Raw genomic sequence first — 26,353 nt, forward strand, 5'->3', positions numbered from 1 at the left:
CTCCTCAGGGCCCTGTCAAGGGGGGGGGGCACTCCCTTGAGGAAGAGAGGAGAAGGCCCAGCAGAAAAGCTCCAGGAAGGGCCAGAGGGAAAGGCCACTGCCTCCACCAGAGTTGGTAGTGAAGACTCCAAAACCGGAGGGGGGAGAGGAAGAGGCCACCGACTGCCATGCCTGGGTCAGAAGAATCCCGAAATAGCAGCGGCTGGGCTCAGACCCAACTACCAGGCATGCGGAGGGGAGGAGGGACGGCTGGAGTCTGCGCGAAGGTCAGCGGCTCGCCTGAACCAAGCCCACCCGGAGCCGCCGTCGGGGAGCGCCCACCCCACCCCACGCCGACGCCCTGGCTTACGGGCGGGGCGGGGCGGGGCCGGGCTTGGAGGAGGAGGAGGAGCCGGTTCCTCCTTGATAAGATGCAGCTGCGCTGGGGGGCCAACCTGTAGGCGTCCGAGCCCGTTGTGCTAGCCATGTGGCTCCGCTTCGCCCCGCTTCGCCTGCCGCTCCGGCGGCGCCTCCAAACGGCCGCCGTCCTTCAGTGGGTCTTCTCCTTTCTGGCGCTGGGTGAGGACGGGGCGGTGCCGTCGGGGGCAGCTGAGCAAGAGGCCGAGGGAGGCGGCGGCAAAGTTGCTTGTATACCGGCCGCGGGAGCAGGAGGGGCAGCATGGCCGGCGGTCGTGAGTAGGGAAGCCGCGAAGGGAAGCCGCGGCGGGCGGGGAGGTGCAGCGCCCGGCTCGGCTTTTGCCAGCGGCTGCAACTCTCAGGCGGCGGCTTTCCTTGTTCCACCCGGGGCTGCTTTCCCCGAGCTCCAGTGCTCCAGCCCCGCAGGGCGCTGCCACTTCGCCCGGCGGGGGCTGTCTGCGGGCGGGAGCGGCGGGCTCCTGAACACGTCCAGAGTGCCGGCGCTGCCGCCGCCGCCGCTCGGGGTCTGGCGAGGCGGAGGAGGAGATGTTGACGCGCTGCCTCTCTCGTAGCCCAGTGTTGCCTGGGGTTTTTCCTGCTGCTGCTGCTCGGGGACGGCTGGCTGCTGGCGTTCGGCTACGCCGCCTGGCTCTACCTGGACTGGGAGACGCCGTCTCGCGGGGGGCGCCGCTCCTCCTGGGTCCGCGGCTGGGCCGTCTGGCGTTACTTCCGCGACTATTTCCCCATCACGGTGAGCAGAACAACAGGGAGGTTCCCTGGACTACGGGGGGGGGGGGCGGGCTGGCGGGACACCCACTTTCTCCGGGGGGGCTGGGGCGCCGGCTCCACCAACACCGTCTTGGCCAAAAAGTGCTGAACTTCTTGAGCAAGTTCTGAGGTTTTTAGTCTAACCCTTGATGAAAAGTGATAAATTATGGGTTGCAATGGTGGGGAGGCCTCCATCCCTGGCAGCTTTGCTGGGCCTGGAGGAAGAGGGGTGCGACAGGAGAGGAGTTGGGGTGGCCCAGCTGGGATGCCTGGCAGGGAACATCCACCTCTGTCCTTGCCTACTCTCTGTGGGGCACCTCAGAGAAGGCCCCCCAAGGAAGTGGGTTTAAACTGCCTTGATCTAATAGGCAGGCTGCGATGGAAAAAATCTGATTTGAAATGATCCACTGATTTCATAATTAAATAATTTACTGAGTCCCATGAAGCAGTTTGCATTGCAGCTTAAATAATTAGGCCAGCCTTGAAGACCATTTCTCTCTCCTGCATTTTCTTTGACTGTAAGTTTCCTCTTAGGTTTCCCATTACACTTGTCAATTTGTTTTGTAAATGCCATGCTAAATATTGTTTTGCTTGTAAATATTCTAAAATACTGTCATTTTAAATTGGTGGCCCTGAAGTGTAACAAACAGTCAGAATTCAGGAAGCTGTGCTGCTGGATTATTAAATCAACTTATTTACTCATTTCCTTGATCCTCTGCTTGCCCACATCAATTCTCCCAAATCGAGATGGTCCCATCTATAACTCCTTCATGAATGTGCTAGCCCAAAATGTTGCATTGGCATGAAATTTCCTCTTGTTTGTTCGTGCAGATCCGGAGGTGTTTCTTTAACTGCAAACCTTATTCTGAACATTTCCTTTGGCGGCAGCAGTGGCTAAGAGCCAATCCTAGAGAGAGAGCCCCCCCCCCTCCCCGCCCACGACAGAGCCTTGAAAATAACTTTGCTTGAAGCTGGGCTCCCCAACAGTATTTGGGGTCCACACCTCATCTGCTTGAGGGCTGTTGGGTTTAAGGTTGTGCTCCCAGATCCTTTAATTTCTCGCTTAGCGAGAGTTGGCCTCAGGCTTCATCAGTTGGCTATGTGCGCGCGCATGCACACACACCAGTCTGCCAAGCTGAATAGCATCCCCAGGAGGCTGCTGCAGGGCCTCCTTTGAGGGGGAAGCTGGGCAGAGCGGAGAAGCAGTTATGAGTATTGTGACCGGTCAAAGTTTTAGCAGCTTCCCTGCTTAGGTGAATCTCTTCCCTTTCAGCCTTCTCGGCTTGGAAAAATACAGGCAGCCCCAGCAGCTCCCCAAGGGCCACACTGCACCCAGAGCTGCAGGGTCTGTCACCTGAGGGACCCCTGCCTCCATTCCTCATCCACTCTACCTCCATCACTTGAGGGCTCATCTCTGACTTTTTATGCTCTGCTTTCTCCCCCCCCTCCCCGCCCCACCCCCGTGCAGCTGGTGAAGACGGCAGAGCTGGACCCTTCCCACAATTATGTCTTCGGCTTCCACCCCCACGGGATCCTGGTGGCCGGCGCCTTTGGGAACTTCTGCACGGAGGCCACGGGGTTCTCTCGGCTCTTCCCGGGACTCACCCCCCATCTCCTGATGCTGCCCTTTTGGTTCAAGGTCCCCTTCTTCCGCGACTACATCATGAGTGGGGGTGAGCTTTTGGGGGGCATCTAGGCACAAAGGGACTGTAAGGCAGTTGCGGGGGCCAGGGGAAATCTTGCTGTGAGCGCCTCTGCTCTTTTCCTTTTAGGACTGGTCTCTTCAGACAAGACCAGTGCTTCCTACCTCCTTGGCCATGAAGGTGGCGGGCAGGTGGCCGTCATTGCCGTGGGAGGGCCACCTGAGTCTCTGGATGCCCACCCGGGGGCTCTGACCCTTCAGCTACGCAGTCGCAAAGGCTTCATCAAGATGGCCCTGCGACACGGGTGAGGGGTGGTAGGGCCTCTGAGAGCCCTGCGAGGCCAGGGTGAGGAGTGGGGGACCTGGACATGGTCAGGACCAGCTCCAGTCAGTAGGGCGATCCTCCCTCTGACCAGGGCTCTGCCCTCCACCTTGCAGAGCCGCGCTGGTGCCAGTCTTCTCCTTCGGAGAGAACGAGCTCTTCAATCAAGTCTCCAACCCTCAAGGCTCCATCATCCGCAGGCTGCAGGAACGGCTCCAGAGGGTCATGGGGCTGGCCCTGCCCCTCTTCCACGCCCGAGGAGTTTTCCAATACAGCTTTGGCCTGCTGCCTTTCCGGAGACCCATCTACACCATTGGTGAGTGTCTCTGTCTGGCTAGGCTGGTCGTCAGTTGCCGGGAACCATTTGGATCCCGTCGGTCATGACTGTGCAGGACAGGAGCCCCTCTTGGACAGGGCTGCCTCCACCTTGGGCAACGTCTCCTAGCACTTTCCCCCAGATATGCCAGCATGTCTCCGAGCTTGGAGGTCAGCCAAACAGACCTCGCTCTGGTGATGCAACAGCCAGCTGCCGGGCTGTATGTTGCAACCCCCTCTGAGCCAGCCTCTCAGTGGGGGATCAGCCTTGGACTTTGGTTGGGGGGGGCGGCTGGAGAGGCTATGTTGCAATGCTGTGGGACAAGGCAGCTCATATAAAGGGGGGGGGGGCTGGTGCGGCTGGAAGTTTGCAGAAGACACTCTGCCCCGGGCCCTAATGCTAGCCAGTTCTGAGGCCCACCCCAGGCCAGGTAGCACCCTCCAGTATCCCTCAGGACTTGACCCTGACTTTGCCTGGCTGGGCTAAGGCTCTTGGTGGTAATGGTTCTGCTGATGGGGGGAAGCCTGCTGTTGCAGCTCAGTCGGTCTCCCCTGTGTAAGGGAGGCTGGTGCTCCTGCAGCCCAGGCCTCCCCAGAGCCTCAGAGGGAGGAGGGAGCATTGGCTGCTTGACTTCACTTGGCTGCAAGAAGGGGCCTTCCAGCATCTCTGCTGCCCATCGGCCTTATTTCTTACAATACAATACAATACAATACAATAGTAGAGTTGGAAGGGGCCTTGGAGGTCTTCTAGTCCAACCCCCTGCCTAGGCAGGAAACCCTATACCATTTCAGACAGATGGCTATCCAACCTCTTCTTAAAGACTTCCAGTGTTGGGGCATTCACAACTTCTGGAGGCAAATTCTGTTCCTCTGATTAATTATTCTAACTGTGAGGAAATTTCTCCTCAGTTCTAAGTTGTTTCTCTCCTTGATTAGTTTCCACCGATTGCTTCTTGTCCTGCCCTCAGGGTACTTTGGAGAATAGCTTGACTCCCTCTTCTTTGGGGCAACCCCTGAGATATTGGAAGACTGCTATCATGTCTCCCCTAGTCCTTCTTTCTCTTAAGCTAAACATATACCCAGTTCCTGCAACCGTTCTTGCTCGGGGGCAGGGGGTGTTTCTCCCGGGTGCCTCAGAGGGAGCTGTTTGGGGGCAATCTGAGGGCTCATTCATTTATTTCATTTGTTCCATTTCTCACGTCTTGCCTTCCGCCCACCTTCAGTGGGAGCTCCGATTCCAGTGTCCAAGATGCCCCACCCCTCGCCAGAAGCCATTGATGCGCTGCATGAGACCTACTTGGAGAAGCTGACTCAGCTCTTTGAGGAGCACAAGGCCCAGTATGGGCTGCCCCAAGACAAGCACCTGATGCTCACCTAGCTGGGCACCAAGGGCCGGCCCGGGACACCCAGAGCCCCCCCTGGGCCAGGCGAAAGGACTGCGCAGGTGCTGGAGGAGCCGCACCGTCTTTAGGGTGGCTTTCACCAAAGAGGCTCTGGAGGTGTTGGGTTCAAGCTTCCCTCGTTGCCAGGCAGCGCCCAAGTGGTGCCCAGAGAGTGGCTGTCAGTGGAACTCTCGACACTGAAGAGTTGGCATGAAAGGCTGGCGATGCCAAAGCATGGAAGGAAGGCACGAGGCCCGCCTTCAAAGCAGTGTTGCTGTCGGACTCTTGTGGGGAGGAGGGCAAACTCCTGGGCTGCCGCACAAACAGTCCCGTGTGCCAGGTACCTGGCTGTGGCATTTCCTTTGGAAGAAATAAAGTGGAGCACTCAATGCCGTGGTGGGTAGAGGGAGCCCGGTGGGGGACAGGGCAGCGGGCAGGGGCCCCGGAGGTCTTCACCCTTCAGTTGGGGCTGCCAGAGAGCAAGCACCACCACTTGGCAGCCGGTGGGGATCCACAGCCGTGAGAGCCAGGGGGAAGAGAGTGGGGCTGGGGCCACTGGGGGCCTCCAATTTGAGGCTTCTTGCAATTTGCTGTGCCAGGGCCCACCCACCCCCTCAGCCAGTGCAGGAGAACTTTCTGGGCTGCTGGCAGACTTGGGCATCTGGCAGGAGGAGGAGTGCCTGCTGGGTGGGGGGCAGCCAAGAGGCAGCCAGTGGGAGTTGCCTGGACCTGGCAGGCAAAAGGATCCGGAGCTCTCTGGCCTCCAGGTTCCGGCCAGGCGATCTTGACGGACTGAGCACCTCGGCTTTCCCCAAAAGGCCATGCAAACGAGGAGGGGGCTTTTGAAAGGGGAGCAGCGGGGTGTGTGTGTCTGTCGAAGGCTTCCAGGCTCTCTAGCTCTGGCGGGATGGTGGTTCTGATCGTGGGGGTGTGGCCATCTCGCTGCCAGTCCCCATGCCTTCTTGTGGAATGCCATGTCCTGCGATCCTGGCTTGGTGGCAGCAGCCCAGACGTCCTCCTCCCCTCAAACCACTCTGTGCCTCCCCCCCCCATTGTTTCCAGGTTCCCTTGTAATGCAAGGAGGGTTGGGAGGAGGAGACCAGCCTCAAATCCTCCTCCTCCTCCTTGGAGCTGAGCACAGGGAAGGGCTTGCAGAGGGCCGACCTGTGGGGGGGAGGGGCGCCCAGTGCTATTTAGCCTGCACAGAACTGCAAGGGGGGGGGGATATAAATGGGGGAAGGCAAAGCAGAGTTGCAAGGGGCCCCTGTGGGCACTGGCAGGTCTGGGGAGCAGAAAACTCTGGGGAGGGCAAAATCTGCCCGGGGGGGCGGGCACAGGGAGAGGTGGCGATGGCAGGTGTGGCAGCTACGCACACAAACACAAACATCCTTTGCTCCCTACAGGCCTCTGGAGGAGGAAGGACCCAGCTTCTTCTAGGAGGCAAAGGGAGGGTGGGGGAGGAGGGGGCTTCTCTCTTGGCCAGCAAGAAAGCAAGGGTTTTTTTTGGGGGTGCAACGAGGCCATTACTTAGGGGGCAGCCCAGGTGTCCTGGAGCCCAGGAGTTTGGCCTTGTGGGGTTTCAAGTGGGTGCCTGGGGAGGGGGAAGCAACAGCATGGAGCTTGCTTGGGGCAGAGGGGGAACCTGGAGTGCTTCCCCCTGTGGGAATCTGCTGTGGATGGGGCTTGGGGGAGCCATGCCTCTGGCTGGCCTTGAGGCTGGGGCTTTACAGCCCTGGCTCCCCAGGTGCTAGGGGAGGCCACTCGGCTGGGCTGAGCGAGTGGGCAGAACTGCAGGGCTGTGCCAAGGCAGGCCGATTTGCTGGGAAAGATGGCAAAAGTGGGGCGCGGGGGGCATTTTCCTCTCCTGTGCCTCTTAGACAGTCTTGGAGGGGTACAGCAGTGCAAGGGTGAAAGAAGGGGCTTCTCCTGTAGGCCTTGATGCAAAGATACGAGATGCTGGTAGTGTCCCGGGCTGCACCATCTGGCAGTGGCCAATGCTTGGTGTTCAGAAGAGGCATCTCTCAGCGGCTTTGGCCATTGCTCTGCCCAGCCCTGCGCACAGCTGCCCCCAGTTGTCTCACAGCCAGGGCGAGTGTGGGCAGCTCCCTCAGAGTCCGGGTTGGGGGGGGGCTCAGCTGCCGCCGCTCCCTCTGAACCAGCTTACACAACTGCTCTCGCCCTGGAGAAGCCCCTCCCCAGCCCCCAGAGAGGGAAGCGCAAAGGGCTCTCCGGCCTGTGGAGCCTCTTGGCTGGGGCAGAGCGTTCTGGTGCCTCGTCCCGGGCGCAGCATGGCCCCTGGGCAGGAGCTGCTGGGGCCGCTCTTTGGGGCACAAGGGAGGCTCTCCCACCCACGTGTTCCTGGAGACCAGGGCGGCTGCAGGAGGCCTGGGCTGGCGGGCAGGCGTGATTCCAATTACAGCCATCCAGCAGGGTTGAAATCCAGCAGGTTCTGACAGGTTCTGGAGAACCGGTAGTGGAAATTTTGAATAGATTGGAGAATCTATTCTCTGCCTCCTGAGTCCCAGCTGATCGGGAGGAAAGGGGGATTTTGCAGTGTGGGATCCTTCCCCTGCCACACCCACCAAGCCAAGCCATGCCCTCCAAGCCACGCCCACAGAACCGGTAGTGAAACAATTTGAATTTCACCACTGCCGCCCAGGGTAATTTTTAACTCCTGGCTACTCCTAGGGATCTGATTGGCTGGCCGGTCTAAGGAAGCCAGGTGAGTGCTGGGTCTGGGGAGTTCTAGGGGGGGGGCTTTCCCGAGGGGGTGCATGGAGGTTCCCAGTGATGGGCTTTCCCTAGGTCGCATTTGTGGGGCTGCCTTGGGTTGAGATGGGGTTGCAGAGAGGGCCAACTGGGGTCTGATGGGATTAGGCAGAGAGAGCAACCTGGTTTGGCTGGGGGCGGGGGCAGTCTCCCTTGTGCTGCCTGGATCTCTCTTCCCAGGGCAGAGCAAGCGGCGGTGTGTGTGTGTGTGTGTGCATCTGAGAATGGCCTTGGGATCTGCCCGCCTTCTCCACCTCAAGGCTGGGGCTCCTGGGGAGCGGGAATCTCCACTGGCTGGCGTGGGTGCAAAGGGAGGCGAGGTGGCCTTTGAGCAGGTGCGGCATGCGGTGCCCCACGCCTGGCCCCATAAAGCCCTCGGCCTCCTCTGGTGCTAGAAATTAAATGGGAGGAGGGCCTATGGGGCAGGAGGGGGGTTGTCTTTCACTCAGGCCACATTGGAGAAACCAAGAGCCCTGGTCTCCAGCCTAGACGGGGGAGGGGGAGGGGGAGGTGACCTGGGCCCGAAGCGCTCTCTGCCCAGCCCTGAGCCTTGCTGGCAGCTGACCTTCGACCCCCCACCTGAGCCCAGCCCATCTTGAAGGGCTCCAGCCTGGAATCCGGTTCCTCGCAGAGCAGCCCAAGCAGAGCCGGGGGGGGGTAGGAGTGGGTTGGGGAGGGGGAAACAGGTAGCCCAGGTCCCCGTAGGGCCCAGGCGGCAGGGGAGGCGGGCCTTGTGCAGCCGCTTGGCCTCCCTCCTTCTCCCCTGGCAGCACCTGCTCCCTTGCCTGCTTGGAGGCCGAAGTTCAGCCGCAGCCGGCAGGAGGACGTGGAGCCACATGGACGGGCGGGTGGCTGCTTCTCTCCCCCCTCCTCCCCCCCTTGCAGGTGGGCGGAAGGAGCAGCCAGACCCTGGACGGCCAGGGGGGGGGAGCGGCTGGGGCCCTGGCTCGAGACCTCCCCCACCCCCAGCATGGCTGCTGTCTGTTCCCCGGATCAAGGGGCGCGTGGGGGCTGCTCTGTGACTGGTGGCCCCTTTTGTCTCCTGCTACAGGTCAGCCAGAGAAGATGAGCCTGCGCAAGCAGCTAGAGGCCCTCAGCGTCCTGCAGTGGGTGCTTACCTTCCTCTTCTTCGGTAGGAGGGCGTGGGGGGAGTCCCCTTCCTTTCGGGGGAGGAGGGCAGCCCTCAGGGCAAAGGGCCTGGGTTCTCAGGCTTCCCAAGCGACCCACCCCTCCGGGAAAGAGCCAGAGGCGGGCAAGGGGCCCATGTGACACCTGGCCTCTCCCCCTCCCCAACCAGGCCTCTTCTTCTCCCTGCTTCTCATCTACCTGCTCTTCACCTCCTTCTGGTCCCTGAGCGTCCTCTACTTCACCTGGTGGATTGTGGACTTGGAGACCCCCATTCAAGGTGCCCATCGGTCCCCTCTCTTTCCTCCCCGGGACCCCTGCTCTTTCCACCACCCCACCCCGCCCAGGGCTGCCCAACTGAGCTTCAAGCTGCCAGGCGTCTTCCTGATTCTCCTGCAGCGAGACAGGGGCTCTTGCTGGGTCTCCATAAGGGGGCTACTCTTGGGCTCGGACACCAGACCACCCCTTTCCCATGGGATACGGTTGTAGAGCTGGGCCAGGGAGGAGGGGCACGGGAAGGGAAGAACCATGGTCTTCAGGCAGTGGCCTACTAAAATGTACTGCCCTCTTGCCCGGTCTGCGTGGACTTTTAGCCATGCAGGTGTGTGTCCGTCCGGGTGTCTGGGGAAGCTGGATCTGACCACCCCACTGGTTCAGCAAACCCCAGCCTCCTCCTTCCCTCAGAAGCCCAGCATTGGGAGTTGGGACTTGTGGGGAGCCCCACTCTTCCCTTGCAGGACCAGTCACCCACTCTTGGCTGTTGTGCTTGTCCTGCCAGGAGGCCGTCGCAGCGAATGGGTCAGGCGCTGGAAGCTCTGGGAGCTGCACAGGGACTATTTCCCCATCAAGGTAGGAGGCGCAGCAGCTGGTCTCTTTCGAAGGCACCATGCAGCTCCCCCAAAAGAGCTGCTTCCCGCTGGGCCCAGTTAAAGGGACCGGCCTGCTCTTGGCCAGTGCCTGAAAACCCAAGAGTGGTCACTGGTGGGGCAGGAGAACATCAGGAAAGGCCGCAGCTGAAAACCCGCCCCAGCCAGCCGCACAGATGTGGGTGGAGAAAGGGTCCCTTGGAAAATGGGGAACGAATTAAGGCCCAGCAGTTCTTTGGGTAGGACGGTTAGCCCGTGGAACCCATTGCCACTTGCCCTGAGGCCTGCTCTGCCCGTGGGCCCCTGGCTTCCAGTGTGGAAAAGGGAAGGCTGTCCCACCACTGTCCTCTTCTCCCTCTGATCTCTTCTCCCCAGCTAGTGAAGACGGCCGAGCTGCCCCCCACCAGGAATTACGTCCTGGGCTCCCACCCCCATGGCATCATCTGTGCGGGGGCCTTTTCTGCCTTCGCCACGGAGGCTTGTGGCTTCTCCCAGGCCTTTCCCGGCCTCAGCTCCAGCATGGCCCTCCTCGCTGGCCTCTTCTACCTGCCCGTCTATCGCGAGTACCTTATGAGCTCAGGTGGGAAACCTTTCCTCTCCCTGCCCCTGGGACCTCCGGCCTGGCTTCTGGGCCCACGTCCTGGAAGCCTTCAAGACCAGGGGCTCCTCCGTCCTGGCATTCAGAGGCTTGGGAGGTTTGGGGTGGGTGGGTGGAGGCTGCTGCACTGACCCTCCCTTTGGAGGGTTTGGGACACAGCCCCAAGTTAAGATCCACCCTCCACCTAGGATCTTTCTGCTTTTGACTAGCATGTCTGTCCTTGGGAAGGCCGACTAAGCGGGAATCTCCTTGGTGGGGAGGGGAGAGGTCAGCAGCCCCCTGAGCTGGGAGGCAGAAGGCAAAGAAGGCTCCAGGGGCCCTGCTTGTCCTTGGTTGGCTTAGGCAGGGTGGGGAATGCAGCCCCCATGCGAAGGCACACTAGAGTTATGCAGTGAAGCCCTTTTCCCCTCCTTCAAACTCGGGTCTCTCCTCCCACCGTCCTTGTGCCCTTCCAGGGATGGTGCCAGTCAGCAAGAGGTCCCTGGACTTCCTGCTCCAAGCGGGGCCCGGACATGCGGTGGTCATCGTGGTGGGAGGTGCCACAGAGTCCCTGGACTGTAACCCGGGCGAGCAGCGCGTGCATCTCTCAGGCAGGCGAGGCTTCGTGCGGCTGGCACTGCAGCACGGGTGAGGGTCTCACTGCAGCCGTGGCAGGAACAAGGGAGGGGCCTTTGGAATGGGCAGGGGGGGCACATGTTGGGGGTCCCCAACTTCCTCACCTATCGGTGGAAGAGGTCTCAGTGGCCTTCGGCAACGCTCGTCTTGAGCTCTAGGCTGAGAGAGGCCAAAGTGCAGAGCCCCACCGGGGGGGGGGGGGCTGGTGGTGCATGTGGGGGTGGGGGGGGGGCCTCCCATCTCTGTCTCCTGTTCAGAAACTCCCCATTTCTGTTTCCAGGGCAGACCTCGTCCCCGTTTTCTCCTTTGGAGAGAATGACATTTTCCGGCAGGTGCAGTTCCCCGAGGGCAGCCTCCTCCGCCGCCTTCAGCTTCGCTTCAAGCAGCTGGCCGGCTTCGCTCCCTGCCTTTTCATGGGGCGCAGCTTCTTTTTCAGCCGCTGCTGGGGGCTCCTGCCCCAGCCCTCCCCCATCACGGTTGTGGGTGAGCCTGGGATCTTCTCCTGCCCCCCACCCCCACCCCCGGGCTGTGGGAGGGCAGCCTGCATTGGCCAGGAAGGGCCAGCCTCTCTCTCCCTCCCTCCCTCCCTCCCTCCCTCTCTCTCTCTCTCTCACACACACACACACACACACACAAACACATACATTTTCTTCCTCCTTTGCAGTGGGGAAGCCGATCCTCGTCCCTTTGCGTCCATACCCTAAACCGGAAGAGGTAGACCACTACCATGCTCTCTACGTCCAGGCACTGGAGCAACTCTTCGAGGAGCACAAGGGCACCTGTGGCCTCCACTCCTCGCAGCAGCTCTTCATCATTTAGGGATCCTCTCCCCGGTCAGGGAGCCAGAGGCCTCTCTCTGCTCATGAGGGGATCCCCTCTTCTGCTCCCCGGTCCCAATAAAGAGTTTTACATTTTGTGGCCCTCGCGTCTGCTTTCTGCGTTGAATGGGAACGGGGTTGTCAGAAGTGGATATAGGAAGCTTAGACCAAAGAACCTCTTGTCAATCGCGGGGTGGGGATGGTCAAGCTGCATGTCAGCCGGGCCTCAGCCAAATAGAGTTCAGTAAGGTATTTACTTTTACTTTACTTTTATTCATATTTATAGACCGCCCCCTCTCCCAAAAGGGACTCGGGGCGGTGTACAGTCAATGCATAAAAGATACATAGATAAATCAATACTTAGATATTTAAATACATAAATAGTTAGATACTTAGATTTGACAAAGTAGATGACAACTTCTTGCTAAGATAGAACAATATGAGATAGGCATGGATTCGTAAGTGGCTGACCAACTGCAGTAATGTATAATCCTTAATGCAGGGGTGTCCAAACTTGGGAACTTTAAGACTTGTGGACTTCAACTCCAGAGCTGAAGTCCACAAGTCTTGAAGTTCCCAAGTTTGGACACCCCTTCCTTAATGGAACTATATCTACAGGGAGGGGATCATTCAGGGGGAACCCCAAGTTTCTGCCTTGGGCCCAGTTCTCTTCAACATCTTCATACATGATTTAGATGAGGGGATAGAAGGGGAACTGATCAAATTTTCAGACCACACCAAGTTGGTGTTGGATTGCTAACTGGGCCTTATCAAAATGCAATTCAGCATTTTGTGGGGGGGTTGGGGGGGTATAGCATTTGTATGAGATTTATATTGTATGGCGGGGGGGGTGAAAAGGGGGAAAATTGTTTGTACAAAACTCTTTTAATAAAAAAAAAAATGCAATTCAGCGCTGAGAAAAGTGAGGTATTGCACCAGGGCAAGAAAAACCAAATGCCCAGGTATAAGATAGTACCTGACTCAATAGCAGTAAGTGTGAGAGGGATCTAGGAGCCCACCAATGTGCAACTGCTGCAAAAAAGGCCGATGCAATCCTTGTTAGTCGTGAAGCCGTGTCTGACCCATTGCGACCCCAAGGACAACGTTCCTCCAGGCCTTCCTGTCTCCTCCCATCCTCTGGAGGTAGAAGATGCAATCCTAGGCTGCATCCACAGAGCAAGGATCACATCACCATCATAAGAAGTGATACTGCCGCTGCACTAGTGAGGCCATGCTTTGAAAATTGCTTACAGATCTGGTCATCACAATATTAAATTTTTTTTTTAAAAAAATGCCGCGATTCTAGAGCCGTGGTTCTCAACCTTCCCAATGCCACGGCCCTTTAATACAATTAATACAATTCCTCATTTTGTGGTGACCCCCAACCATAGAGGGGTCACCAACCGGTGTCTCGGTTCCTAAGACCATTGAAAATATGTGTTTTCCTATGGTCTTAGGCAACTCCTGTGAAAGGATTGTTCGACCACCCAAAGGGGTAGCGACCCACAGGTTGAGAACCACTGGAATAGAGAAAGTGCAGAAAAGACCTGGAAAGAGGATCAAGGTCTGGAGGCTGGATCTTGATGACCTCTTGAAGGAGCCCGGGGCCTCTAGGAGCCAATAGAAGAGGACCGTTGGGGAGGACCTGGCTACTGTCTTCCAGGGTTTGAGGGGCTACCACCAAAAAGGGATTGGCTTCCTCGCCACACCCCAGAGAGCAGGAAAAGGAGGGATGGGTGGGAGGTTATTAAAGGGAGAGCCAACCTAGGAAAACATTTCTGACTGTGAGAACCATCCATGGAAACTCCAAAAGTGGTGGCTGATCCATCACTGGAGGTTTCCCAAAATAGACTGGACCATCATTGGACCGGGATAGGACACATCCTGCCTTGAGCAGGGGTTAGACTAGATGATCTCCAAGGTCCCTTCCAGGATGGCAAGTTCTAACTGTTGCCTCTGCAATTCGGGGGGCTCAGAAGGGAGGCGCAGCAGATGGCCCCTCGGGGGTCTTCCTTCTGACTCGCTAACTGCGAGGGTTCAATGGGCTCAGCTCGCCCTCGGCGGCCCCTGCCTGCTACTCTGATGTTCACAGCTGACGCTGCCCGGGCCCGCGATCTGTTCGCAGGGCCTGCATCTGGACCAACGGCAAAGGTCCGGCCTCCAGGGGTACCTGCGAGGGGAAGGCCGCCGTTGCCTCCGGTGGGCTTGGGGCCGGCCGTTATTCCCAAGCACTGAACGCGGCGCAAAATGGGAGGGCAAAAGGCACCGCTGGGATTCGAACCCAGGATCTCCTGTTTACTAGACAGGCGCTTTAACCAACTAAGCCACGGCGCCACCCGCCGGTTTGCATGAGCGCAGGCCTGGCTGTTCAGTGCAAGCTGGCATCAGTGCCTCGAAAACCCGGCCAGGAATTTTGTTCTTGGACGGGACGGCGACGGACCAATCCCGGAGCGACATTTCCAACACCAAGAGACGGACTGACAGAGGAAAAAATGGGAGCGGGAGAGGAGGAAGCGGAGGGAGGCCCCCTTCTAGGGTGGAGGAGGGGGCGCCTCGGGGAGGTTCGAGTGCTGTAGAGGACAGATGGAGCTGAACTCGGGGCTGCTGCTGCGGGAGGGCACTTCCTTCCCGACCCCGCAGCGTTGCTCGGAGGCTCCCTCTTTCCTCCGCGGGTCAGCGCAGCCCGGAGTAAAAGAAGATTGACCCCGACGTGATTCGAACACGCAGCCTTCTGATCTGGAGTCAGACGCGCTACCGTTGCGCCACGAGGTCGGTGGCGAGCCTCCTATGGCAGCCTCCCCTGTGGGCCTGGCACCTCCCGCTCGGGCAGCGGCCCAGGAGTCTCGCGGGCCTCGAGTGGAGTCCGGCCACCTTCCTCCACCCCCCAACCAGCCCCTGCGGGACCCTGACGGCGCTTCGAGAGATGGGCTGGGCGGGGTGGGGGTGAGACAGATGCAGCTGCAGAGCCTTGCCCGGCGGCTGGAAGGGGTCTCGGCCGCGGCCCTCCCTCCGCAGGAGTAGCGGGGAGCTTGGCCAGGGGAGGCTCCCCGTAGGCGAGACATCGGGGCATCCTTGGCGCGGACTCTGCCCGTTCAGCCTCGCCCAGCCCTGGGATAGAGTGAGTGCTTTGGGACTGGAGAGGGGAGAGGCGGCTTCCCCGGCGCAAGGAAGCCAGCCGCGCATCCACCGCCGGCTTCAATGCCCAAAGAGCCCGGCTCCCTTCCGTCGCTCCCGGGGTGTCCGTCGGAGTTCCCAGTCCATGGAGTCCCAGGCTTTTCATTCCTTCCTTCATTCCCTCCTTCATTCCCAGGAGGAGAAGGGCTCAGCCGGGAGTTTAAAAGCAGCAATAGCGCTTGTGAGAAACAGGCCGGTGTTTCCCCCTCCCTCAACCGCCAGGCTGAGGCCCCCATGGGCGCTTCCGAGAGGAACCGGTTCCCCCTCCCCAAATGCGCTTCTCCTGCCCGTTGGAGGCGCCGCTCCCCGCCCCAGTCCTCCTCCAGTCCCGCCGGCTGGCTGGCTTTTAACGGGCGGTTGGGCTAGGCGGCGCGGTTCTTCTGCTATTGATCGCCTGTTTCCGTGTCCCGAAGTCACGATCGACCCTCGGGGGCCACGTGGACCCATTCTCTCCATGACGCTCCGTCCGTCCCCTGACCTCCCAGCCCTTTCGATCCCCGCTCCTCCCCTCGCCCCGAGAAGCGCTTCTCCTCTTCCTTCTGCCTCCCTCCCGCCTTTTTCACGCTGCTGAAGAGCACGAGCGGGGCCTTCGCCTTTGGGGCTCCCAGTGGGGCCGTTGGTGCCTGGAGTGAGAAGTGATCCCTTTGGTGACGCACCGGTGGCTTTTTGGGCTCTCCGGCCTCGCCCGGGACCCCCTCCCAGCCCAAAGTCGGAAGCCTCTCCCTTGCTTCTCCCAAGCCCAACTGTGGCTGGCTGGCTCGGCAGGTCTGGTTTTTTGTAGGTACAGGCGCCACCTGGGACATCCGAAGGAGGCCCTCGGGGCTGCTCTCCCCGCTGGAGTCTCGGCCCTAGCAGAAGCCTTGATGGCTCGCTCCTTACATTGCGGATGATAGACCCCTCAGTGGCTCGATTTTTATCCCACCTTTTATGCATACTCCGTTGTCAGTTCTAAGCTTGACTGTTGTGTCCCTTGTCCTTCGTTTCTCTATGCGTTATTTTAATCCCATTTTCCCCTGCGCTCTTCTGTGCTTGCCAGTCTCTTCGGCCAGTTCCGGGGCTCCCTAGCCATTAGAGGATGACTTGATGGAACCCTCTGTGAGCCACGGAGTCACTGCTCCGTGCAGATGCACCTTATCTAATTTGGCGCTCAACTCAGGTTCCCTTGCTCCGCTCCAGGGCTAGGAGAAAGCGACTTCTCGCTTCCTCCACCCTTCCACCCAGCGCCGGCTCCCGGCCACCAATTCGGATGACTTCCGGCTCTTTCAGGGCAGGGAGTGGGGACAGCCCGGGTCTCCTGGCCCAGCTTGGCTCCCTAGAGCCGGAGGCCATCTGGCTCTGCCTGCGGTGGGCGCCCTAGCCCTGTGGCGGGGTCCCGCGCCGTTCGTGAGCTTTGAAGGCAGCTGGTGGCCGCACCTGTCGGTGGAGAGAGAAGCATCATCTGCCCCGTCCGGCCTCCCACGCTCCTCTCTTGCGCCCTCTCCTCCCCCAACACTGACGTAAAAGCGCGCGAGAGGGGGGAGTAGTCGCCCCCCCAGCCACTGGTGGGCGGGGCAGAGGAATGGGGGGAGCTTATCTCCATCCTTCCTGGGAGACGACAAGGTCTTTAGGCGGAGAGGGACCGCCCGGCCATCCGACCGACGCCAGACCGCAGCGGCCAGAGCTTCCTGGCAGGTGCGCCATCGGCTCCAGGTTCTCGCTGCCCTTCTGCGCTTCCGCAGGTATTGGCCACCCTTCCCTGCATCGGCCTGTCGGCGTCAGCGGGTGTCGGGGAAGGCAGTTGTGGGGCTGCCTGGAGGATTCGGCGGGAGGCGCTGGCGCGGCTGGCGTCCCGCTCGCTTCTTTCTGCCACCGGAGCCGGATTGGAAGTTGGCTGCACCCGGCAGTTCCTCCAACCGAGAAAGGCCTCGGCGGCGGGGATGGGGGGGGGGGCGAGTTGGCTTTCTCCTCTCCCCCCGTTCACTCTCCGGGAGCTTTCCGTGGAAAGGGAACGTCTCCCTCCGGCCCCAATCCCGTGGGGCTCTTTCCCCTGCGAAAGGCCGAGCAGAAGACTTGGCCTGGGAAGGAGGGGTGATTGGAGCGATGCCTGGTCCGGGAGTCTCCTCGGCCCCCAGCTCCGCCCTGCAGGTTTCTCCAAGGAAGGGTGACGGCTGCTTCCCCCTTGGTGCCTTTTCTGTTTCTAGGGCTCATCACCTGACCAGCAGGAACGAGGCCGTTGGAGGGCCCCACCCAACTATCCGTGCGTGTGCGTGTGCGTGTGTGTGTGTGTGTGATTTTGTCAGGCAAGAATTCTGGGGCAGTTTACTCAGGGAACCCAACTTGGGCTGAGGGGGGTGAGGCTGAATTTCCATTCCAGTCTTAAGAGGGTTTTGACTGAGGGGCTCCTGCCACCAGGAGAAAATGGTGGCAAAATAGGAGGGCAGAGGTCACGTCAAGGGCATTGGACTGAGGCCTCTGCCGGATTCTGGGGTGGGAAGGGAGGACTTTGATTGCGTCCATCTTTGGTCAAGCCGTTCCTTCCAGCCCACCAGGTGGGTCTCTTGGTTCCACGTTGGCATTTTGCTCAGCAGCCTCCAGGCAGGCACTTCCGTGGGCGTCTCTGAAAGACGTTGATTCTTGTTCTCCCTTTGAGAGGGTGGCTGCATGGTCAACAAAAAATACTTTTTGCTTAAGCTTTGAATGTGAGAAAGTCCCTGGATCTGACTGGATGTAAGGATGGATCTGCTGGCTTCCTCAAGATCCCCAGGCTGCCTTTTCCCCAGGGCACAACCTGTGTTGTGGCGATGTGTCCCCCTCCCGACCTGGTTGTAGGGTGCCAAGCAGGACTTCTGCTGAAATCTATGGGAAACAGGAAGGACCAGCTAGAAAGAGATGAGCAAATGATTGGCGGGGATCCTGGAACCACCTTCTCTTGCTGGGCCTATGCCCATCCCCAGTTCCTCTTCTCCCTGCCCACCCTCTTTCTCTATCCCACCCAAGGGAGGCTGTCACCAGCCTGTGTGCCCTGCACCCTACTGGAGGCTGGCTGGCCCGTTTGGAGAGGGCTGGGGGATTCCCCTCCATGACTTTTCCTGGGGCCTTGACGGAAATCTGTGTCCCTGCAGCCGCCGCTGCCTGTGCGAGCCATGAAATTGGAAAGTGCAGCCGACTCGCAGCTGGAATTCGCCATCGCCACAGAAAGAGATTTTGAAGAGATCCTGGCCATCTCCAAGGGGATCTACGGAGGCCTCGACTACCTCCCAAGCCGCTACCATGCCTGGATCCAAGAGCCGAATCGCACTGTTGTGCTGGTCAAGAAGAACGGCGTGGTGGTAAGAGCCCATGCCAAGCTGGGCTGGCTCTTCTCCAACCTTCCCAAGTGGAACGGAAGCCGGGCAGCGAGCCCCTTTGCCACGGGTGGGTGGTGGGCGGGGAAGAGGCTGGTGGGGAGCAGCGTGGTTCACTGGAAGAAAGGCACGTGGCCCCTTTCCCAGAGAGGAGGACATGGGGCCTTTGCCTGCCCAATTCCTGCCTCTCCAAGTGGGTGATCCCGGGATTTCCAGCCTCACAGCCTTCAAGGGGCACTGCTACATCTTTCTGTTTTCAAGAGAGGCCCAGAGTCCAGACAAGCAACCTGGCCTTACACGGGCAACTGACCAAATGGGAAGCAGCCCCTAAGCCAAAGGGGAGACAGGGCTTTGCCCGTTCTTATGCCCGCATCTTGTGTCAAATAATGGTCCCAATTATAGCTTACAAACACACATGGCCACAAAGGCATTTGGCTGGAGGCCAGATCGGGCTAGCTGTGCCCTCCCTCCCTTTTTGTGTTCTTCACAATGGAAGAAGAGCCACTCCTGGAGCAGAAAATGCTTCCCAGGGGCCTTTCACTTTGCTGAATATGCCACACTTGGTGAAACAGCGCCCTCCCCCAACCGAAGCCTTCGGGAAGGAACACTCAGGCCATGTCAGGGACTCCCCAGGCCCTGCCTGGATGCCCCTCCTTCATGAGCTGGAGAAGGAGGAGCCTGAAGAGAAACCCCTCCCCCTCCCCTTCAGCTGCATGTTTACTAGATTGCTCCTGTGGGCGTCAGGTGAGGCTCTGGGGGAGGGGGCTTCCTTGGAGAAGTGCAGTGGGGCTGGTGGAATTTGGATCCTCAGCGGCCCCATTTCATGTGGGGCCAGGACCCCTCCAGCGCTTGCTCCACCTATTGGACCTCTTGGAAGTTAACTTCCGCTCTCTCCCACCCCGCTGTCCCCCCCTCCCAGATAGGGCTCCAGTCTGTCTACATCATTGATGCTGGGGAGACTGCCCTGGTGGAGGGGCTGCGCGTGGCACCCTGGGAGCGTGGCAAAGGCGTGGCCGGGGTCTTGCAGCGGTTCTGCTCTGCCATGGTGAAGGAGAAGCATCCAGAAGTCAAAGTGTCCCGCCTGACCCGGGATGACAAGCTGGGCCCCAAAGACTTGAGGAAGTATCGCATCATTGCAAAACAGGTGAATGGGCCCTGCTCTGGGACCACCTGACCCTTCTGGGAGGGAGGGGGGCAGGACCAGGTAGACCAAGGGGCTGTGTTCCTGGACCAGCTGGGCCTAGGACCGGTGGATGCAGGACCCTCAGGAGAGAGGCCGATGGCAGCCTGGCAAGCTAAGGCCAAGGACTCCGCCCTTCAGTCCATGCTGGGGACACTGCCAGAGGCACGGGATGCATGCCTGGGCCTGCCGCCTGATGCTCTTTGGGGAGGAGGCTGAAATCTCTGTGGGGCCCCAGGCGAGGAGGAGACCCCTGGAGCAAAAGGGCCTCCACCCAAGGAGAGGTTGGCAGAATTCCTGTGGATGATTCCCATCCTGGCTCCTTCTGGACCACAGATTCCGAAACAAGGGCAGCCACTTGGCCTCGGGGTGCAGGGGGAAGGAGTGGCCATCAGGGGGAGGGACAGTGCTTGCTGTTGCTCAAGTTCCCTTGAGACTCTCCTCAAAACGGGCACAATCTCCCTAAAACCCTTTGGCAGCATCCTAGAAGCAGAGGATTCAGCTGCTCAGCCCAAAACCCTTCCCAGACGCAGGAGGGAGGGGGACAGCTGCTGGCCAAGTCCACCTCCATGGCCGCCCAGCTTCTCAGTTGCCCCTCTGCCAGGAAGCCTCAGCAGCTCCTTCCTTGTGGCTGGGCCCATTTCTCTTGGCCCCGTTCTTCCCATTCCTCTTGTAAAGCCCCCAACATCCACTTGGGGCCAATCCACTGACCGCCCAGAAAGCCCTCCCCACCCGCTTGCCTTCCCTGCGGATCTGGCTTCCAGGAAAAGCCCCTCCCATCCCATCCCCTCCACCACCCACCACCCGTGCCATTTCTAAGCTGCCTGGAGCAAATGGGGTCCGGCCAAAGCAGAAGTGCCTGGGGAAAGGGGGCCCACTCCAGGCCCTCTCCTGTGGCCAAAGGAAGCAGGATGCCGGCTCCAGGGGTCTCCTCGGGCAGGATGCCAGCACCAGGGAAGGGCCGCCTACCAGAGATGCCCCCAGCAGTCAATGGCTCTTCCCACTCCCTTGAAAAACGCTCCTCCCCTTCCAGGGGATCCTTCTGGTGCGCTTCCAGGCCCAGGAGCTGCTCTCCCGCTTGGACGCTGCAGTGCTGGCTCAGGGGGGCTTCAGCCCTGAGCCTTCGGAGCTGCTCCTGGAGAAGGAGGTGCCGGAGGTCGTGCTGAAGGAGGCTTTTCGGAGCGAAGTCCTGCCGAATCAGACCATCATCCAGGACTGGCAGCCCTTCAAGGCCACCCGGAGCAACCTCGGCCTCCTGCAGAAAAAGAGCCTCCGCTGGGTGGTCGACAAGAAGGCCCACCCGACCGTGGCCACCCTGAGCACCCAGCCCTTCTCCATCCCTCTGGGCAAAGACTGGCACTACCTGAACATCGACGCCTTTGGCCGCAACCCGGCCCACCTGAAGAGCCAGCTGATCCACCACCTGCGCCTCCAGGTGCCCACCCTGCGGGGCGGTGTCATGTGCCAGCTGTTCCTGGAGCCCCAGCTGTGGCTGGAGATGGCCGCCTTCTGCCAGGAGGCCCTTGGCCTGGAGCTGGCGAAGGACTACACTGAGCAGTACCTGCTGGAGGCTGACATCTGAAGAGCAGAGGGCCCGCTCCCTTCCCGAGCCCGCTTTGTCCACCATGGGTCTCCCCTGCCTTTCCAACAAGCCCAATCTGTCCTCTCAGGTGGGCCACACAGGACATCCCGACAGAGGAGAGGCAGCCCCAGGAGACTCCCCCCCACCCCTGTTGGCTCTAGCGCCAGGGCCTGCAGCCACATCCCTTCCCTAGGGAGCAGCCTCTTCAGAGGGCTGGGCCCCAAATTGTGTCCTGGGCACTGAAGCCCCATTGGCCGAGAAGATGCTCTCCCTCCCCTCCCTCCCTCCCTCTGCTCAGTGCTGTGGAGAGTTTTCCCACCTGGCCGCTCTTACTCATATTTATTACATTTATCCCCCACCACTGCCCCCTAGGAGCCTTGGCATCTTGACAGGCATTCAAAGGCAGTGAAAATATCACTCCAGTTAAAACCATTCGACACCTGAGTGTACCTCTGTCCTCCACACTCCAGGAGGCGCAGCAGCCGGAGTTCCCCATCCAGTGGGAGGCCATTCTGCAGGGGCAGTGTGGAAAAGCAGTGACCCCCCCCACACACACCCGCCCTGGTCCTCCAAGTGGGGGAGAGCGCTGCCATCCCAGCGAGCTTGAAAGGAAGGGCTGATTCTAGGGACGAAGGCCGTCCAGAAGCATCTGAAGAGGCTGGGCCCATGGAGGTGCCCCTGGGAGCCAAGGCCCTGGGCATAAGGGGCTCCCGTCAGTCCGCGCTAGATAATCGGTAGCCCTTTGCATGTGGGGCCAGCTGAGGTTCCTTTCCTGCTCTTAACAGTAGAACCGTCAACGGTGTTGGGAGCCAAGAGTCCCTGTGGCCAGCCCTGTGGCCCCATGCAGCCCGCAGCTGGGCATTGGTCAAGCTTTCCACCCATGGTTCACAATGGGAGGACCGCTTGGCCATAGGTCCTCCACCAAGAGCTGCTCCCGGGGCCCCACAGGCAGCTCCTGCTTGCTCCAGTCTTCTCCCGTCCACGCCCTGGAATGGGCCCCACCCATGCAGCCTGATACCCTCAGCCCACCGATGGTGTTGGACCCCAAGTTACCCTAGAACCCCCTCGCCCAGTGACCATACAGAGGTCAAGCAGGTTTTAGGTTACCCTCCTCCTGCCACCCTTTGCAGCCTTTGAGGGAGGAGCCCCCAACCCTGACCCAAGTCCCCAAGGATGCCATGTGGACAGCCACGGAAGCCATCCCGAGAGGAGTCAGACGGGAGCGCTCTTCCCAGACCCCAGATCCCAAGAAGGGATCTTACCCAGCAGTGCAAACAAAGCTGTTTCCATCCCACATCCTGAGAAGGTTCCAGACCCTCCGCTTCATCAACTCAACAACCTAGTAAGGAAGAGCAGCCAAGCAGCAGCTGCTCAGCACCACTGGATGCAGGGAGATGGAGGAGCTCCCCCAGGGATTCCTTCAGGGCCACCGGAAATGGCCCTTCCATCCGCCAGGAGACCTGGAGGGAGGGAAGCCACAAGGGCCCCAGCTGCAGGCAGGGAGGGCCTCCGAGAGAACGCCCCACCCCCTTCCTGAGAGGGAACCCGCCAGAAGAATGAATCCCTGATGGTCGGCAAGTCAAGTGGAGTGGAGCCGTGGGGGAACGTGAGTGGTGTTGCTGGCCCCGCATTGTGCCACAGCGCCAACAAGGAGCCCTTGCAGTAGGATTAGCCGCCCTAAGCAAGACTGCTGGAGTGGACAGCCGCCCAAAGGAGGCCACGGACGAGGAGGAAAAGCGCTTGGCTTCTCTGACCGCCACCCTGCAGGGCTGCGCCGTCCATCCCCCTCTTGCCCTTCTCTTCTATGAGTGGCATCTGCAGAGACCCAGGAGCTGCCCAGGGTTGGCCAGGGGCTGTTCAGGATCAGTTGGGCCATGGGGCTGAGGCGCTGCTTGGGCCCACTGGGGGATGAGGCCCTTGGTGATTGAAAAACTCCCAAGTGCCCCCCAGAAGCCACACTGAGCACCCAAATGGTGGCACGGTGCAGAGGTGGATGGCCTCAGGGGATAGTGTGGGCATGAGGAAGGGGTGATGGGCCTTGTCCAGGTCACAGTTGCTCCAAGTGACAGGGGCGATGGGCGTCAGGGCTGAGACTACCTGAAGGAAGCCATCAACTCCTGGGCTCTAGTAGATCCAGACCAACCTGTCCCCAAAACCAAAGGCCGAACCTCAACTGCCAGCTTCCTCCCTAGGTGCAGGGGCTAGGAAGGCAACCAGGGGGCACCACGGCCCACTCTAACACAAAGAAGTCTCACACTCACAGCCCCCATCCCTTTGACCTGGGTTACACAAAAGGCCCCAGTACATCCACCCTCCCTCGATCTCCAGCCTTGAAAGGAGAGTAGTGCCACCTTTGCAGCACACCCCAAGGCCGGCTGTTTGTCCACCACAGCGGGCAGCAGAGCAGCAATCTGGGCCCAAGGGTACATCCAGGTTGAGGGTGCAACCCCAAGGGACACAGCTGCTTCTGCTGCCCCCCCCCAAGGGACACAGCTGCTTCTGCTGCCCTCCCTGGCAACAGCCACATGGCTGCGGCGAGGGAGCCTGGCAACGGGGCTGACGTAGTCGGTGCTCCTGGCAACAGTCAATGTGGCCATGTGAGGAGGGAGGGAGGGAGGGAGGGAGGGAGGGAGGGTGGCACAAGGTCGCCATGTCCTATCACTGGGCCTCCTGCCCAGTTTTCCCAAGCGTCATGTTCAAAGTGAGCCCTTGTGCAGCATTAGGAGAAGCCTCTTGATGCAAATCCTGGGCTTTGCCACTCCCTCCTCCCCCAGCAGCCTTCTTCCTATCTCCTTGCCCCTTATTTTGATCTCTAGGGATGCGGAGAGGGCATTGGCACCCCGCCTCCCTCATAACTCAGGGGCCCTCGTTCATTCTTTGGAGAGCCCTCCAGTGGCCATTTATAGGGGGGGGGGGGGGCTTCAAGCCCAGCTGCAGCCTCTCTGTCTAATTCTCTGGGGTGGCCTATTCGGGGCCTGCCCCATAGGGCCAGTTCCCTTCCGGAGATGGGGTGGGGCAGCCAGGTGGCAGAGCTGGAAATTCGGCTGGGGACAAAAAGGAAGGAGGCCCAGGCTGCCTGTGAAGTAGGTTTGCACACCTTCTGGGCCCTGCAAATGGCTCCTTTGGCTTACCTTAGGACAGACAATGGGACAAAAGGGGGGGGGATGTCCTACAGTGGCCGGAAGCTCCACCCCCAAATTCCTCCTCAGGAGGAAAGGGGCTGCGGCCTCTTTTGAGGGATTGTGCAGAAAAGGCAGAAGAAACACCTGAACAAATTAAACCCATGAAGAAAAGGGAAATACGGCCCAGTCTGTTTGAGGGGTTTTTTTCCTCTGCTGGACCCTGCTGGTTTCTGCCAGGCTCACCCATTCCCCAATTCCCAATTTCTCTCCTGCTCTTGAAGCCTCCTTTTGAGGCCTTGCTTCCACACCTGCTGCAGATTCCCTCCTCCTCCTCCTCTTCCTCTTCTTCCTCTTCCTCTTCTTCTTCCTCTCCTCCTCCTCTTCTTCCTCTCCTCCTCCTCCTCCTCCTCTTCTTCTCCTCTTCCTCCTCCTCCTCCTCCTCCTTCTTTCTCTTCTTCTCCCTTTCCTCCTCCTCCTCCTCTTCCTCTTCTTCTTCCTCTCCTCCTTCTCTCCTTCCTCTTCTCTTCCTCCTCCTCCTCTTCTCTCTTCTTCTCCTCTTCCTCCTCCTCCTCCTCCTTCTTCTTCCACTTCTTCTTCTCCCTTTCCTCCTCCTCCTCTTCCTCTTCTTCTTCCTCTCCTCCTCCTCTTCTTCCTCTCCTCCTCCTCCTCCTCCCCATCCTCCTCCTCTTCTCTCTTCTTCTCCTCTTCCTCCTCCTCCTCCTTCTTCCTCTTCTTCTTCTCCCTTTCCTCCTCCCCCTCTTCCTCCTCCTCCTCTTCCTCTTCTTCTTCCTCTCCTCCTCCTCTTCTTCCTCCTCTCCTCCTCCTCCTCCTCCTCCTCCTCCTCCTCTGGCTGGTTGCTTTGGGACCCTCCAGGCTTCCTTTTTCGGTCTCACAGGAGGGACCCTCTCCCTCCTCCCTTCTGCTTCTCCTGATGCACTACACTAATAGTGGGCAGAAGCAAGCTTTCATAAACCAGGACTTCAATTTACTTATTTAGTATCCTGCCTGGGTTATCTTTTATAAATAGCCCAGAGAAGAAAACACACACAGTACTACTACTCCTTCCTCCTTTGTTCCCACAGCAACAGTGGAGGCCCTATGAGGTGGGCTGGGCTGAAAGGAAGGGTCCCTGCCCTGCTTTCGTGTTTCACTTCAGGACTACAACCTCCCGGTTTCTACCCTTGTTCCTTGCAACAGCCGCCAACTCCCTGCCCCTCAGCCTTTGCTACCCTTCATTTTTTTTCCCCCTTTGGCGTCTTTAGTGAGCCTTCTGCCAAAGCCAACTAGTACGTCTCTTTGTGCTAGTTTTTCGTGTATGTATGATTCACAAGTATTTGTTCAGCTTGAATGCAACTGCCCTAGTCTTTGATAGACTGACAGTCTCCCCACATTTTTCAATGTAACCAGCAGGGCAGATCATTCAGGTTCTCTGCCCACCACACATTAACACCTGGAGCAGAACATCTGCCTCAGGATTCATGGGTATCCTTTCTGGGGGAGTTTCAAGGGAGGCTGGGGAGGCCTCTGTTCCTGCCGGGCAGGGTGGCCCACAGTCCACCAGTTCCAATCTGCCCTTCTGTGGCTCCACACCCTGCATACAAAACTTCCGGCCCACCTGCACCCCCAATCGACGCCCCCTCAAACCTCTCCACAGCGGTTCCTTCCACAGAGATCATAAAGGTATTATGTTAAGAAGAAAAACAACTTCTCCTTGGCTTTTATTGCCTGCCCATTCTCAAAACATTTGCTTAGTGAACTGTTTATTCTCAGACGTGCTCCATCAGTTCCCAAAATGCTATTTCGTTTGCATTCACTGTTGTTACCTTTTGCTTTTGGTAAAAGAACAAGAAATATCCCGTACAGTTGCAGCCTTTGCAGATATGTTGACCCAGTTGTGCAGCCAAAAGCCACCCACCTCCTGATTTTAACATTTCTCCAGTTACGCTGCAGGCTTAACCATTCTCAATATTCTCATAGTATTTAGGTTTTTGTTTTCATTATTCCTTTTCTGGAAGCTAACATTAATAATATTAAAAATACTGAATGCCAGTTTTTTGTTTGTTTATTTGTTTGAGTAACATTAATCCACTCTTTCCTTTGCTAACCTCTGAAATACTCCTTCCAGCGTACTCCCTTACTTTGGTTTTATTCCAAATTTCATCACCTTGATTTTCATTCACAGTTTTGTAGGTTCCTTATTCAGTCCCCTGCACTCCCTTCCAAATGGGTGCAACTTTTATTCCTGACTGCCTTCACTTCTTCTGCCTCATAGGTTCCTTACTGTTTCTGGTAGCCTCCTCTGCCCCCTCTGCACATGGGGCGGTCCTTCTCTCCTCCTCACTTTCTGTAGCAACTT

At 59.0% G+C, this 26,353-nt stretch overlaps 2 protein-coding genes across 2 annotated transcripts; both read left to right on the forward strand.

The window, feature by feature from the left end:
- Positions 1-404: 404 nt before the first annotated feature.
- LOC309381820 (uncharacterized protein) lies at positions 405-11,718 on the forward strand. The gene is made up of 14 exons (XM_081933104.1): positions 405-558; positions 969-1,147; positions 2,633-2,837; positions 2,937-3,111; positions 3,245-3,444; positions 4,667-4,815; positions 4,915-5,221; positions 8,646-8,726; positions 8,892-8,999; positions 9,498-9,568; positions 9,961-10,165; positions 10,639-10,810; positions 11,079-11,281; positions 11,463-11,718. Exons 1-14 carry the CDS (start codon positions 465-467, stop codon positions 11,615-11,617), a joined length of 2,304 nt encoding a protein of 767 aa, XP_081789230.1. The 5' UTR covers positions 405-464; the 3' UTR covers positions 11,618-11,718.
- Positions 11,719-16,406: 4,688 nt separating this feature from the next.
- On the forward strand, positions 16,407-23,463 carry LOC309382273 (putative N-acetyltransferase 16). The gene is made up of 4 exons (XM_081933874.1): positions 16,407-16,508; positions 17,892-18,098; positions 19,033-19,257; positions 20,327-23,463. The coding sequence occupies exons 2-4, from the start codon at positions 17,913-17,915 to the stop codon at positions 20,873-20,875; spliced, it is 960 nt and encodes a 319-aa protein (XP_081790000.1). The 5' UTR covers positions 16,407-16,508; positions 17,892-17,912; the 3' UTR covers positions 20,876-23,463.
- The last annotated feature ends 2,890 nt before the right edge of the window (positions 23,464-26,353 follow it).

This window comes from Natrix helvetica (genome assembly GCF_964273705.1).
Source record: "Natrix helvetica genome assembly, chromosome: Z".
Lineage (NCBI taxonomy): Eukaryota > Metazoa > Chordata > Lepidosauria > Squamata > Natricidae > Natrix > Natrix helvetica.